The 15,997-nt window shown below is 42.1% G+C and overlaps 1 protein-coding gene across 3 annotated transcripts in view; it reads right to left on the bottom strand.

Moving 5' to 3' along the window:
- NEDD4L (NEDD4 like E3 ubiquitin protein ligase) overlaps nucleotides 1–15,997 on the bottom strand; it is a 342,440-nt gene that overhangs the window by 258,639 nt on the left and 67,804 nt on the right. For all 3 annotated transcript variants that reach the window (XM_045021773.1, XM_045021771.1, XM_045021772.1), the window contains one exon: nucleotides 5,676–5,749. In XM_045021773.1, coding sequence (XP_044877708.1) covers nucleotides 5,676–5,749 — 74 coding nt within the window. The remainder of the gene's footprint in view (nucleotides 1–5,675; nucleotides 5,750–15,997) is intronic.

The following is a 15,997-nucleotide window of genomic DNA, read 5'->3' as shown; positions in this document are numbered from 1 at the left end:
CTTTGCAGTCTGCTTTTGACTTGACTATCTTGAATAGTTTTGTATCATCTGCAAATTTTGCCACCTCACTCTTTACCCCTTTTTCCAAATCATTTATGAATATGTTGAACAGTACTGGTCCCAGTATAGACCTCTAGGGGACACCACTATTTGCCTCTTTCCATTTTGAAAACTGATCATTTATTCTTACCCTTCATTTCCTAACTTTTAACCAGTTACCAATCCATGAGAGGACTCCCTTCCCTCTTATCCCATAATAGGTTACTTTGCTTAAGAGCCTTTGGTGAGAGACTTTGTCAAAGGCTTTCTGAAAATCTAAGTACACTATATCCATTGGATTCCCCATCAATATGCTTGTTGACTCCCTCAAAGAACTCTAGTAGATTAGCAAGGCATAATTTCCCTTTACAAATACCATGTTGATTCCTCCCCAACACATGTTCATATACATGTCTGATAATTCTGTACTTTACTATACACCTCTATCCCGATATAACGCAACCTGATATAACACGGTAAAGCAGCGCTCCAGGGGGGGTGGGGCTGTGCACTCCGATGGATCAAAGCAAGTTCGATATAACGCGGTTTCACCTATAACACGATAAGATTTTTTTGGCTCCCAAGGACAGCGTTATATCGGGGTAGAGGTGTAGTTTCCACCAATATGCCCGGTACTGAAGTTAGGGCTACCAGCCTGCAATTGCCAGGATTGCCTCTAGAACCTTTTTTAAAAATTGGAGTCACATTAGCTATCCTCCAGTCATCTGGTACAGAAGCTGATTTAAATAAGTTAAGTTACATACCACGGTTAGTAGTTCTGCAATTTCACATTTGAGTGCCTTCAGAACTCTTGGGTGAAGATCATGTGGTCCTGGTGAATTATTGCTGTTTAATTTATCAGTTTGATCCAAAACCTCCACTAATGACACCTCAATCCGGGACAGCTCCTCAAATGTGTCACCTAAAAAGACTGGCTCAGGTTTGGGAAGCTCCCTCACACCTTCAGCTGTGAAGACCCAGAGAGTGCAGAGCAGTGGGGCCACCTGGGCCATGGCCAGGCCAAACCTTAGTGGTGCTGCAACCCCGTGCCCAGGTCGTAGCACCACTCACTCAATTTTGGGGTGGGGGCGGCGTTGTAGGCGCTCATGGGCCAGAGGTGCCAAGCTGCTGATAAGGGGAAAGGCGCATCAGGCAGAGGTGGGAGGAAAAGAATCTATGCCCCCACTTCAAATGCCATTCTGCAGCCCCTGCTTTCACCCACCCCCACCCTTCCTTTTGTGCGGGGCTGCCCAGATAAGAGCTCCACTCAGCAGCAGAAGGGCAGAGGCAGAGACAGACTTAGACAACAGGGGGAGCCAGAGGAAAGAGTCTACCCACCTTCCCTCCAGGTACCTGCACTCAGGAGAAGGGGAGGGAGAGGCTCCATAGGCCTGGAACACATGGGAGGAGGCAGAGAGGACATCCACCAGTCCACCTCTTAATGAGAGATAAAGGACGAGCACCCCCTCTCCTGCATTGCAAAGACTGGGCCGCACGTGGGTTCAGCACGCTATACAAAACTCAGGCACTATCACACGCATTTACACCACGAATCTGCAAATAGAACCTGGCGCTATCGGAGGTCTTTCTGGAGAAAGGCACTGAACTGATTTGCGGAACTCCTTCTTTGTTCCTACCTCCAGCCCTTTGATTCACCGATTTCCATCTCTGTACTTTCTCCCACCTATGAACAAGAGGATGGTTCAGGCTACGTGGCCCACTCAGCTCATTTATCTGTGGAGTGTGCCAAAAAGGGTGGCAACCATGGTGGGCTTTTCCATGACATGGACACTTACCACCCAGCAGCTAGACTGTGACTATCCACAGACTTCACAAAACCAAACGTGTCACAATGGCTTTCAGCTGCTGCCGAGTTTGACAAGATTTGAACCAATGACAGAGTGCTGAAAGATTATCCCATCACGATTCCCCTCCAAAAAAAATTTTTTTGCAGTAGAGTTATGCTGTGTGCACGTTTCCCCACACACACACCAAACCACCACCACCCTCTTTGATATGACTATTTGAGTGCTATTTTAGGAGATCTCACATACGCCATGCTTCAGAAAATTTAACAATCTTTAGAATTTCACACTTTTCCTCCAGACAGTTTTATCTGAAATTAGGTTCTACAGTGTAAGTAATGTAGAGCTCATACCTCACTGATTATTGATTAACTCAACACAATTTACCAGCATGATAATTTTTGGGGAGGTATTCTTGATAATTTCATTGGAATGATACTGATATTTGTGGCAACTCAAAAATCATATTTGAGTCAAGCAGCATAAACTGTAAAACTATCAGCAGAAAATGCAAATCCATTTAAAAAAACCTTTTCCCACAAAAAGCTTTCTGAGAAGCCTGTCAGCTCAGCAGTGCAAGCATTTCAGTAAAACTGATAATGTACGATGCCATTAATATCATTTTTAGCAAATATCTATTTCAAACAAAGTTTGAAATATACTCCAAATTATGTTTTCAACTGTTTAGCTTAATGAAAACCCTACTGGACTTGAGACAGTTACTTTAAATATTTAAGGGCCATATCAATAGAACTCATTGCCAATTCACACAACTTAAGCATTTGAACTCAAAGATATAACACTGATTTTTTGAGGTTTATCCATTCTTCAGCAAACTTCAGACTCTTTTGATTAAGGCATCTTAAATATTTACAACATATGAGAGGTCTGGCTGATGGAGAAGATACTACAGTGCCAGGGATTCAATAATAAAACTTCCCATGTATCCTGTAAAGAATTACATGTATGCTAAGGAATTTTTCATTTTCCTCAGATTCTTTTTTAAATTTGCCCCTATACCCCCAACACTAACATTCTCTATGGTAAGAGAATTTGCCTACCCAAACACTAGTTTGTTTTGGTTTTTAAATAAACTACATGAATGGTCAAATTTAGTTACAACTTGGCCAGATTTTGTTTCTTCATTTGAGACAATTAAATACATGAAGCCAATAATTGTCTATACCAGTACAAAAATGTTGGAGCCAAATTAAAGAGCTGAAAATGCAGAGTTAACAAGACATAATTCTAGTCTTAATTTTTTTTAAATGGAAATTGTTTTCTCCTTTCTCCACTCCACCCTCCTCCAGAATTTGTTCCCCTTTTACCTCTTCCCTTTGCTACTGCAGCATCTCACCTTCAGCTGAAAGAGTAGGTGAAAGGCCTCCCATGAGATAAATGCTAATGGGGGATGTGCAAGAAACTGTACTCCTGTACTGCAAGTTAGCCAACACTATTAACAGTACAACTACTAATCTATTCTGCAAGCATGTATCTCATCACTTCCAAACATGAGCTGCGTTTTTGTTGCTTATGGTCAGCAGTCACAAGCTATTTCAAATAGCAATTTTAGAGGAGAAAGAAAGAGCTCCGTCTCACCACATTCTGCACATATCTACCAACGGAACATTTGTTGCAAGATTCTCTCTCTCTCTCTCTCTCTCTCACACACACACACACACACACACTGATTAAACCCTCAATTACTGCTTTTAAGTAGTTTCAAACTAGATAATCAAACTGATGGACTACAGTTTAGCATAATTAAAGAAACACAAAATAATCCACATTAACACATGAAGAAGCTAGAATTAGTTGCAGTAAGGGATTCCACTTTTTTACATTCAGCACTAAACTGGCTGCCAGTAACTTGTGTGGTGAAATTCAAGCTGTGGGTCTTAACCTAAAAAGCGCTAAATAGTTTGGAAACTACCTCGCTCCTCATGCAACATGGTTGAGGTCAGCAGGGATACTCAAGCTAGAACCTACTCAGTTTAAAGGAGACTTAAAAAGGGGGTTGCTGGCTAAATGATTTACGTGAAGAGTCCTTGACTTTAGAATTCACTCCCTCACTATCAGTCGTCTGCCAGAGGTTGGGATTTGTTTACCTTCTAGGCACACTCCAAAAATTCTCAAATATGCCCACCCTATTAATTTGCATGGTCATTCATGAAATATCGCTTCTCAGAAAGAGTGTTTTTATGTTTAAGTGGACACTCCTTCGGGACTGCAATTTGTGGTTTGAGCTGTCTAGTGCAGTGATTATTAACCTGTAGTCTGTGGACCCCTGGAGGTCTGCAATCTACATCTATGAGGTCCGCAAAAGGTTGTTACCAGAGAACAGTAGTTTGGTCTGTAGATCTCTGAGAGTCCGTGGACTACATCTAAGGGCTACGTGAATAGCGTAGCTGAAGTATCTTAGACTGAGTTACCTACTGTCCTCACGGCGTGGGATCGACGTCCGCGGCTCCTTGTCGACTCCGCTACCACCGTTCGCGTTTATGGAGTTCCGGAGTCAACAGGAGCGCGTTAGGGGATTGATATATCGTGTCTAGACGAGACACGATATATCGATCCCCGAGAAATCGATTGCTACCCGCCGATATGGCCGGTAGTGAAGACGTACCCTAAGACTTTCAAAGGGAACCGCACCTCAATATGAAATTTGTTAGGGGTTCGCAAATGAAAAAAGCTTGAGAACCACTGGTTTAGTGTATGCACCATAAGCCTAGGCTGGGAGCAAAAATTTTTAAAAGGAAAACTTGGAAGTAAGCAAAGTGGCCTTGCCATACTTTTTAATCAGAAACACTTAACCACAGCTTTTATTTCTGCCAGTTGTCACCCTGTTTGAGGTTATATCAGTGCAGACCATGGTCTGTTCACTTTCTGTTGATTGACAGGTGGCAGCCACTTGTGTGAAAATTGGCTTATGCCCTCTGGCAGGCTCTCTCTCTTCATCCAGCCACTGGTCTTCAGTTGAAAAACTTCTGTAATTCTGACCTTAACTGATTCCTGAAACACTTAGCAGGTGAAAAAACACAAAACAAACAAATAAACAAAAAATCTGTGAAATGGTTGCATAAATGCTGACTCCTCAGCCTGATAAAATCTTTCACTCCACTAAATCTGCATTTTATTAAACAGGCCCTTCTTGTGGAGTGCGAAGGCTTCCTATTTGGCAAAAATGTCAGCATGGTCTGTTCCATGCTTTTTTCACATTAACACTTCCTAGCCTTCTCCCGCATGGACTGGGTTGGGGAAACCCTTCAAACCACTTTCTTTTAAAAAGGCAGAGTACACAGGAAATGTACCAGTGACATCTGGATAAGATTGACTGCCCTAAACCCAATTCCCCCCCACTCCCCAAAAATACCAAACCCCAATAAATCACAGTGCAACAATCCTATCAAGCTTCTGTATCTACACACCAGCACAACTGCTGCTGAAACAAATAGTAGGAGTGGTGTTTTATCAGAAACTAAAATGAGTTACTGCATCCTTCATGCCTTCTGCCCCTCTTAAAATCAGAGGGAAGAAAAAAGTCATTTTAAATACAGTATCTAATACCACTACTAAAGCTTGAGCTGCCTCCTTGTGTGGTGCCTATCGCAGAGGCAGAAAACAAACAAACTGGCGTACTCTGTGGTGTGGGAGGGACTATTCCAGAGGGTGCGAGACTAAATTGCTTGCTAGCCTCCTAACAGACATCCCATGATCTACACCAGTTGCGATCACATCACAGAATCATTCACTGTGTTTATAAACAGCTATAAAATTGCTATAGTGCCCGTACTATAAATTTTAAACAAGTGCTGAACACGACACACATACCTGGCTCCGAAGATGTCTTTTTTTGCTAGATCAATGCCAGAAACAACCTTAACTCTGAGGAGTCGAGACTCGTCCTAATAAAATAGGAAAGAAAAAAAGAAAAGGTGTTTTACTCATGCAAATACAAGTGACCTTTGAAGGTGTTAGATCACTACTTCCCAAACATGAAAGAATTGTCAGTCTCTGAATAGGAGGAGTCTGGTCTATTTTTCAATCCTGAGTTAAATTCTGAAAGACTTATGGAGGGAGCTGTACAGTTCAGCTCCTAGAGAACAGTGCCAATCAGAGACATGAAGGGCTCTTAGTCCAGCCATAGCAAAAGCTGGCAAGAATAAGTAACTGCCAGAGCACTGAAAGGGGGAGGGAGGGGGAGAATTATTTGCATAAGAGGGCCATTTGAAATCTCAAATGATCCAGAGAATTCCACAGGAATTCCTGGTTCTCAGATTTCAAGTTCATCTCTTCAATAACAAGGTCATATGATTTTGAAAACAAAAACAAACAACAACATTTATTTTGGTATTAATTACCAATAGTGAAATTTTTATCATTTTAAATTAAATAATGTGTACTTAGTAATACCAGTGCATGAGGAAAGAAAAATAAAGAAACAGCAAGTGAGATCTAGATAGGATACAAAATTTCAAGTATTTTTATCTTGATTTCCAATTCCCCCCACCCCGTAGATTTCCCAAAAGCAAAGGAATAAAGCAGTGTTTCTCAACTAAGGGTACATGGACCCCTGCGGGTACACAGAGGTCTTCGAGGGAGTACATCAAGTCATCTAGATATTTGCCTAGTTTTACAACAGGCTACATAAAAAGCCCTAGCAAAGTCAGTACGAACTAAAATTTCATACAGACATAATGAGAAAGTCAGCAATTCTCCAGTAATAGTGTGCTGAGACACTTCTGTATTTTTATGTCTGATTTTGTAAGCAAGTAGTTTTTAAGTGAAGGGGCATGCAAGACAAATCTGACTCCTAAAGGGGTACAGTAGTCTTGAAAAGTTGAGAACCACTGAAATAAAGGACATTTTGTGTTCTGGCAGATACAAAGCTTAAAAATAACTTTTCGAAGAACTGTGTGGCAGTTTCTGAAAATGCAAATTACCAGCTCATCACCTTGCACAGCAGTCGATCATGCTGACACATTCCACTGTCTTTGAACATCAATATTGACGCCGCTTTTTGTGTGCGCACCGTGTTTTGGCCAGCCTCTTTTTAAATAAAAAGGTTGTCACCAACACGAAAAGAATCCTCTTTCAAACCCCTCCTTAAAAATACTCTCATTTGCCGTGATGCCTACAAAACCCTTGGTGACAGTTAGGTGGCTTGTGTGTTAAGACCAGTCTGTCATACTGAGCAATATTATCTCACTGTTTCCTTTTACTCCCCCCATCTGCCTGTATCCACCTATTGTCTTGCCTTAGGTTACAAGGTCCTTGGGGCAGACACTTGGGGGTAGGGAGGGTGTTTGTACACATTCCTGGTGCATGACTAAGGCTCCTAGGCAGAACCCAAGTGGGGCGGGGGGGGGGGGGAAGGAGAAGAGGAGGAAATGGATAACACTTTACCCGGGCCCGATCCAAGGGAGTGGCCCGGCAAGAGGGCCACAAGCCCTTCACCACAAGAAAAAAAAAAAAAAAAGTCAGGCTAAATTGTGGCCATTTGAGTTTGACTTAAGTGTAACGTATGTAATCTCGGGGAGTATATTTGTACCTCTGTATCTGTGTGGGATGGAATGGCAGCCCATTGTTATGAGTCTGCCCTGTGCCCAGATAAATGTTGCTTGGGGCCTGGCTCCTAGGTGCTACGGTAATACAAACAAACAGTTTTGAGAACGATCCCATTGAAACTGGTTTTGCCATCATGTGTGTCAACTTGACCTTTTTACCTGCAACCAGCTTATAAAAATGGATGACCCTAAGGTTCAGTTATTGTAACTGAGACGCCCGCTGCTCATAGCTTGTTCAGAAAGCAGTGAATTTCTCACAGGTTGGTGCTATCGAGATCATATTATGCCTACTCAATTTGTTTTAGATAGCTGACAAAGTGAATCCATCCATCAAACCTGTATTTAAGACTTCCACATGATTAGGAAGGCCAGAGGTCCATTCGAATAGCAGACCACTATCTTGCCTCTGACAGCAGACAGAGTCACATGCTTCAAAGGAAAAAACCCAGGAGAGGCTGTTATGGTAGAACCTGCCCGCAGGGAAAGCTTCCTCGTAATCCCTCTCCTCTCAATAGTTAGGATGCCTCGTGACCAAAAGCTTGAGGATTTACGGTATATACCTTTTCTAAGCTTACGGGTGTGACACAGTAGGGAGCGGGGCGGATTGACCTGGGAATATCTCCTAGTTTTGCTAGGACTGTCTGCATGGGGGTGGGATAGCAGAGGATGACACCTGAGCCTGTAACCAAAGCTGAGAGGGGGGCTGGGCCAGGTGACACCTTTGCCCGGGAAACTGGACAAAGGCGGGAGGAGGAGCTGGGAGGGCGGGGAGGGAGAGTGAGACGGCTGCAGTGGAGTTTCAGTTTTGGGCTGGCTGGGGAATGGGAGGGAACCCCAAGGCTAGGGTCTAAAATCCCTACCCCCCAGAAGGACCTGACTAAGGGGTCCTGTTTATGCCTACAAGCTCTGGTTTGGACTGTGTTTATGTCATCTAATAAACCTTCTGTCCTACTGTCTGGCTGAGAGTCATGGTGAATCGCAGGAAGCCGGGGGTGCAGGGCCCTGTCTCCCCCAAACTTCAGGACAACGGGGTTTTTGACTTTTCATTTTATTATTACTGATTTCCAACAGCACTCACAATATGCTATGTGCTTTCCAAACTGAGGCAGTATGATCCCTGCCCCAGAGAACTTACAGTCTAAACAGGGAAAGTGACCAATACAGTAGATGGGCAACTAACGAATAGACAGTTACATTAACAGATACTGAACTGGGTGTATTTTACATATCCTAATTTGTTTACAAGCATGGAAGTGTCTGTAGTTTTCTTATAGGCACTGCAACAGAGACAGTCTTCAGGAGTGACTTCAATTTAGAACGGGTGGGGTCCATGCAGATAAGCACAAGATGCTTTCATGCATAGGGGGCAGGCATGGAAGAATGCCAGGTAATAATTGTGAGATAAGCTGTAACGAGAGGGCTTACGGTTGACATCATTGTTAAAGACATGATAAAGGTGGATAAGGGACAGTCACAGAGGACTTTATAGTGACAGCTACCTGAACTCATGACTGTTATTTAAAGGTTTCCACCATTATGTCTCAAGTCAGCAGGAGACTGTGCTTTATGCTGTGGTGGTATTTTGCCCCTCCTTAAATTTAAAATCACCACTATATAAGGCAGGGGTCCCCAAGGTGGTGCCTGCAGGTGCCATCGCGCCCGCCAGGGTGTCTAAGTGCACCCACGTACTGGCTGGCGGACGAGCATCCGCCGAAATGCCACTGAGAAGCAGTGTCATCCAGAGACGTCACTGTGGAAACGCCGCCGATTTTCAGCAGCATTTCGGTGGCGACACCTCTGGATGACGCTGCTTGTCGGCGGCATTTCAGCAGCGACACCTATTGACGTTGCTGCTTGTTGGCAGCATTTCGGCGAATGCTCGTCCGCCGCCATGGTCCTCCGTGGCTCGTCATCTGGCACCCGCCAGATAAAAAAGGTTGGGGACCACTGATATAGGGTATCATTCCACTCAAAGGTGTTCTGAAACTCTCCTAAGAAAAGAAGAAAGTTAAAGTAATGGATGGGACTCAACAACTCCCGAAGCACACAAGTTCAAGCGATGTAGCTTTAAATGCACTGTTGTGGAGTTTGTGCTGTATTCAGCCTCTCTTGGCAACTTTAAAAGAAAGCACATACGTGAGACAGTGTCTAGTGCTAAAGATTCTCCCACTGTGTGCTAAGAGAGAAAAGGTCTCAGCCCTGGCGGTCTTTGTCCCCCAAAAAGCACAGGTATCGCATATAGGTGCGCTTGAAGTTGGTTATAGTTTTCATAGAAACATGAAACAATTAAAAAAAAAGTTTAGTATGGTCCAGGTTGTGCAATTATACTGAATTCTCAAACAAATCACAACTTTGTTTAATCAGCCAGTAAGATACTTTAGATATGCCCATTGTTTGCAAGGGGCAAGGTGAACTTTGTACTACATTGTAGCATATTTGCTTTTTTTTTTTTTCCCCAATGAACATGAAGTTTAAGTTCTATGTACCGAACAGAGAAGCAGAAATAATAAAATAGTGGTCATTCAAATTAGTGAGCTAAACAGTCTGCTACCATCTGAAGTACTATTATCCTCCTCGGAAGGAATTGCAATAACCAATCTTACAAGGACATGTGTTGTTCTTATGAGATTGTCACAAGTTAAAGGCCTGATCAAACTTCCTTAGAAATCAGCTGGAGTCTCTTCATTGGCTTCAAATGGTGTACATCGTGTGCTAATTTGAACTGGAAGATTGGGGGGGGGGGGGGGAGAAGAGAGACAAAAATGATTTTCAGCATAGAAGACATGGCCAAAAGTTTATTAACCTGATTCACTGACTCTGCATGAGTCTCCTCAATAGAGGAAATATACTAATTAGGCTGAGCAGATAGCAACTGTGAAAAAATGGGATGGAGGTGGAGGGGTAATAGGTGCCTATATAAGAAAAAGTCCCCGAAAATGGGACTGTCCCTTTAAAAATGGGACATCTGATCACCCTAACTAATTTGATAGCCTCAAGGAGCTCAGTCTATCATTATAAGGCACTTTAGCAGTCAGCCACAGTTGTGTTCTGTGCTGGAGTTTTGGGTGCTTCTAACAGTGTAGTGATTACTGTATGTTTATGGCTATGACTGGGTATTTTCCTGAAGTTATCAATTATATGGTGCTCGGTGTGCATTTACAATTATGGTTTGCTTTCTGCAATATTTGCTGTAAAACTAATAAAGATAAATTGATTTTCCAAAAATAGAGACTTTTATTGAGTGGGAAAACAGTGTAGAAAAATCAGTGGGGGGGAAAGTGGGGAGAGCAACCACATCCAATGCTATACAATTTTTTAAACAAATTAATGGAGGTGAAACTTTAAAATAAGAAAAGGAGTAAACATTTACATCTATTTGAGTGCACAAACACAGTCTGTTGTGGTTACACGTATGCCAACTGTGGTGTCACAGGTCAGCATATGTAAAGCCGTGGTTCTCCTTGCTGTCCACAGCATGGAGTCATACAAGTACAGATGTGTACGTAACGCCACGTGGTTCTCTAAGGACTGCAAATGGTGAAGAGCGATTTTTGGACCAGTAGGTCAACCAGCGTCTGCAGCTTTTGAGCTTGCTGCCTGAGAAGACCCACTATGACCTGGTTCATTTCCCTCTCCTTGTCCTCATGGGACTCCGAGGCCTGTTTCCTGTCCTCTCTCCCTACTGTTGGTCATATTGGGTCTCCAAGCCCACTGGCTTGCAGGATCTCAAAGAACATGTCCTCTCTAGTCCTCTTCTTTCTCCTCCTCATCAGGGGCATGACGGGGGCATCCTCCAAGGTCACCATGCCAGAAATAGCATCGGGTTTACAATTGCAAGGAAAAGAGAAAAGTTTCAAGAACTCCCTTCCATTATTCCCATAAACACTTCTAATAAGAAATACTTAAACACTTCAGCTTTGGAGCACCTCCGCACAGCACCACTCTGCAGCCCCAGCCAGGATGCATACACGCCGCCGGGGGAAAGGAGAAGAGGATTTTCAGTTGCATGAAGCTATAATCTTATTTCAATCCTTATTTCGCAGGTATGAATATAGGGAAGTGGCAATGTATATGGGCACTATATCTAGATATACACACACTAGAGAGACAGAGAGAGAGACATGGGCTAGGCACCATCTTTAAAACACTAAGGAAAAATGCATGCACACACACTTACTGAAGTTCCCTTCTCCTTCATCAGGCTCATCTGCACTCGCCTGGCAGGACTGGCTACACTTCAAATAGGTCCTGGCTTCGGGCACAGCTGGAGTCCCGTGCCATGTCTCCCCCCCTTCTCCTCCTCCTCTTCCTGACTGTTCACAGAAGAGATCGGTCTCTCTATATATTCCTCCAACATATCCACAATGCTCTGTGGAATGGTGGTAGTGTCTCTGACAAGTACAGTACGCAGTTCCTTGCAGACTTAGGTCTACAGTGCAGCACCAGATCTATTGTTGCACTCCCTGGCTCTGTGGTATCCCTGGTGCAGATCCTTCACTTTCACATAACATTGCTGCTAATCCCTGTCATACCCCTTTGCCTGCAACTGCCAAGCAATCTACATGTAGATGTCCATGTTTCTAAGGCTGATCTATAGCCTCTTCTCCCCACAGGCCCGGGAGATCCAATATTTTCTGTCTACTCCATGCAGGAGCATGTCCAGTGAATGGAGCCAGTAAGGTCGCTGGGCAGTTGGACCCAACAAGGGTAAGCTGCTAGCTTTTCTCACCAAGATGGACAATCAGAAAAAAAAAAATGAGGAGTCCTTGTGGCAGCTTAGAGACTAACAAATTTATTTGGGCCAAGCTTTCATGGGCTAAAAACCACTTCATCAGATGTATGAAGTAAAAAATACAGGAACAGGTATAAATGCATGAAAGGATGGGTGTGCTTTACCAAGTGTTAGGTCAGTCTAACAAGATAAATCCATTAAACAGCAGAGGGGCAGGGTTTGGCTCCTTCAGGATAGGTTGTAGATCCCTCACACTCTCAGACCTTGGGAGAAAGGCCAGTCCTTGCTTACAGACAGCCCCCCAACCTGAAGCAAATACTCACCGGCAGCTACACACCACACAACAAAACCACCAACTCAGGAACCAAACCCTGCTACAAATCCCAGTGCCAACTCTGTCCACATATCTATTCAAGGGACAGCATCATAGGACCTAACCACATCAGCCACACCATCCGGGGCTCGTTCACCTGCACATCTACAAATGTGATATATGCCATCATGTACCAGCAATGCCCCTCTGCCATGTACATTGGCCAAACCGGACAGTCTCTATGCAAAAGAATAAATGGACCCAAATCTGACAACATGGACCCAAATCATAACATTCAAAAACCAGTAGGAGAACATTTCAATCTCTCTGGTCACTCAACAACAGACCTCAAAGTGGCAATTCTTCAGCAAAAAAAACCTTCAAAAACAGACTCAAACGTGAAGCTGCAGAACTGGAATTAATTTGCAAACTAGATTCCATCAGATTAGGCCTGAATAAAGACTGGGAGTGGCTGGGTCATTACAAAACCTAAATTTAATTTCTTCAATTCTAATTTCTCCCTACTGTTACTCACACCTTCTTGTCAACTGTCTGTAATGGGCCACTCTCTTACCACATCAAAAAAGTTATTTTTTCTTCCTTGGTAGCCTGCTGTTAATTGATTTATTTCGTTAGAGTGACCTAACACTTGGTAAAGTACTCCCATCCTTTCATGTATTTATACCAAACACCAGAGCTAGGCCATATCTGGGGATTTCTTGTCCTATACCAGACACTCTGCTCCTTCTCCCCAAAACCAGTTCTTCACCGGAGCAAAATGTGATAACATCCAAACAATGCACAAAGACATTGTAATAACTACTTTGAGAGCTCCATTTGGGTAACGTTTAATTTAAAATTACATTTTACAAGAATAAGTTACAGGCCAAGCCATTTCTAAGATGACTTTCAAACAAAAATATAGCAATTTACCAAAAAGTAAAATACTTAAATTTTTGAAAAATCTCTCATTGACAGATTGTTCAATTACACATAAGCCTTTTTAGAAAAACAGTTCTCTAGCTGAGGAGCACATACCTAGGAACTTGAGGTGGTTTGGTTCAGTGTTGATGATGACAGCAAGGGAAATTACAAAAAAACAAAACAAAAATTATAACAAAAAGCTAAAGACTATTCTAATTATGGAGTTCTCCTTTATAAAATGGAGAGCAAAACAACAAGCAGCTCATAAAATCATTGTTAATTTAAAGTGTCTCCTACCACCCCTCCCAACATTTTTGATTAAAGAAAGGTAACATATCTGCAGCTGTAATCAAAAAGATTTCCTATACTTGAGCCTTTATTTTCCTCCTGAAGTTCTCATCCACGGCTGATTAGGAAAACTTTCATCATTCATTAATACACTTCATCTTATTTGCTTGCACAAAATTTCTTCTCCCCTCCCCCTCCCCATTAGTTACATTCTGGAATAGCTGCGCTTCCCATCCTCACACATTGTAGAACAGGTGAACAGCAGCTGTACAGATTGTGCATTTATAAAAGCCTTGTAATTCAAAGTTGAATATTGTTCTAAATCAAGAAGTCAAAACAAAACAGTGATATAAATTGTACTAAATGTCAGCTAGGCAACAGACAACAACATCAGTATCACTTACTTATACAACATTTTTCCTTTTGTAAGTAGAAGATACAATCCTACCACCTATTTTGCAGTGTAGGAAACCTCAGCAAAATTTCTAGAGGACTAAACATCCAGCAAGTAAATCAAAGCAGTCTATGTCCACATAAAGAACACAATAATTCAACTCTGCCCTGCCTTTGGCTCTTAAAATAAAGCCAAAGATCAGATTTTACAAGTCACATACCTGGCAACATTCTGAAACCACCCTGAGATTTTACAAGCTATATGAAATTTAACCTGAAACAAGGTGTGGACACAGGTTCTCTAGATTTTCATTCTGGGCTGCATCATTTCAAAGAAAAAAATATTTATTTAACAAAGTGAGAGTGTTTTCAAAATTTAAGCAGGACTACCATGATATCACAGTGTGTCTATTAGACATTAAGACTCTAGGCTGAAGCACAAAAGTGAACAGTCCTGTATTGGCATAGGAGATCAATAAGGGGATCTAACGAGTCTCTTCAGTCTCTAGATTTTACTAAGTAAAAGCAGCATACATAACTATTGTTAGAATGATTGGCTTTCACCCATCAGCACTGAGGTATAGACCACAAACATATTCAAAACTGTGACTACTAACAAAACTTCTAGAAGGGATATTAAACCTCATGGTTCAGGTCTTTAGCCAATGTCCATCTATTAGGGACCAGGATAAGAACTAATGCAGGTGGCAGATTATCCCACATCCATCTACTGTGGAATTCTTATATCTTCTTCTTAAGCATCTGGTACTGGCTACTATCAAAGACAGACCACTGGATGAAATGGACTTTGGATAGAACCCAGTCTGACAATTCCTATGTTGCATTTCATTCAGCTCATTTTAAGGAGAATACATTCATAACCTCTGTGCAGGTTTCAACTCAGCTCCTGTCATTTTGTTACTCTACATTTGCCACAAACATTTCTCACATAGCACAAAAAGCCCTCACCCCCAAAGCTATCCCTTCTTTAGAAATACCCGGTAATCCCAATACCACACAAGAATTTTCTAACCTTTTTAATCCTCCTTGTCCTGAGAGTGCAATGTTATATCCACCAGCCAGCAGAGCTTGCAAGGTCTTCTTAAAATGCCAGCCAGTGCCACTCCTTAATCAGTTAAGAGTTGCAGTTGAGCAACTGCAGGACTGAATGTGCTATTCCCAAGCCCTTTAAAATCAGCCCTGGAATGGAATAAAACCTGGCGTTGTACTTGTGTCTCCTGCACTGAAGCATTAAAGAGTTTCTGTTACTAGGCTCTGGAACAGAACTCAGAATTAAACTACACCAGTAAAAATATATCAACTGAAGAATTACATACAATATTTTGCTCCAATTCCATGTAATTTTAATACATAAAAGATTAAATATTAAAACTTTTAACTATTGTATCTTCAATTTTCAGAACTGTGTGTGAGTGAGTGCACATTTGTGTATGGATGCAGTCTATCCATACAGCTTGTAGAGCTCTGAGACCATGAAGTGTTTAATGTTGGTTAGATGTTCAAGGTGAATTTTATCGCTAAGCACGTTCAATTTGAGTTTTGTTTTGACCAATGATTAACATGAAGTTATGTACTCTTGCAGCCCTAAAAATGGCAGATAAATTTTGCTTCCTGCTAAAGAATAACCTATAACCTGCTGCTCACTTCGTGAAGCGCAGTCAGATTACAGATTGCACAACTTTATTTTTTGCTTTAATAATTCATCTGGCCATTTTACAGGACAGGCTTGAGTAAGCCTGTACCAACTCACGTTTGAGCTCAAAATTAGCTTTTTACAGTCTCAAAAAGTAATAAAATTAAAAAGCAACTAGGTTCTATTAATGGCCAACAAATAAGCAAAGACCCAGTTCTCTTTAAAAATAGATTAAAAATATGTTAGTAGTATTTACAAAATTATGGGAATGAAAGTTTAATA

This window comes from Mauremys mutica, chromosome 6 (assembly GCF_020497125.1).
Source record: "Mauremys mutica isolate MM-2020 ecotype Southern chromosome 6, ASM2049712v1, whole genome shotgun sequence".
Taxonomy (NCBI): Eukaryota; Metazoa; Chordata; order Testudines; family Geoemydidae; genus Mauremys; species Mauremys mutica.
The sequence above is the reverse complement of the archived record's forward strand: the minus strand, read 5'-3'. Positions and strand labels throughout refer to the sequence as shown.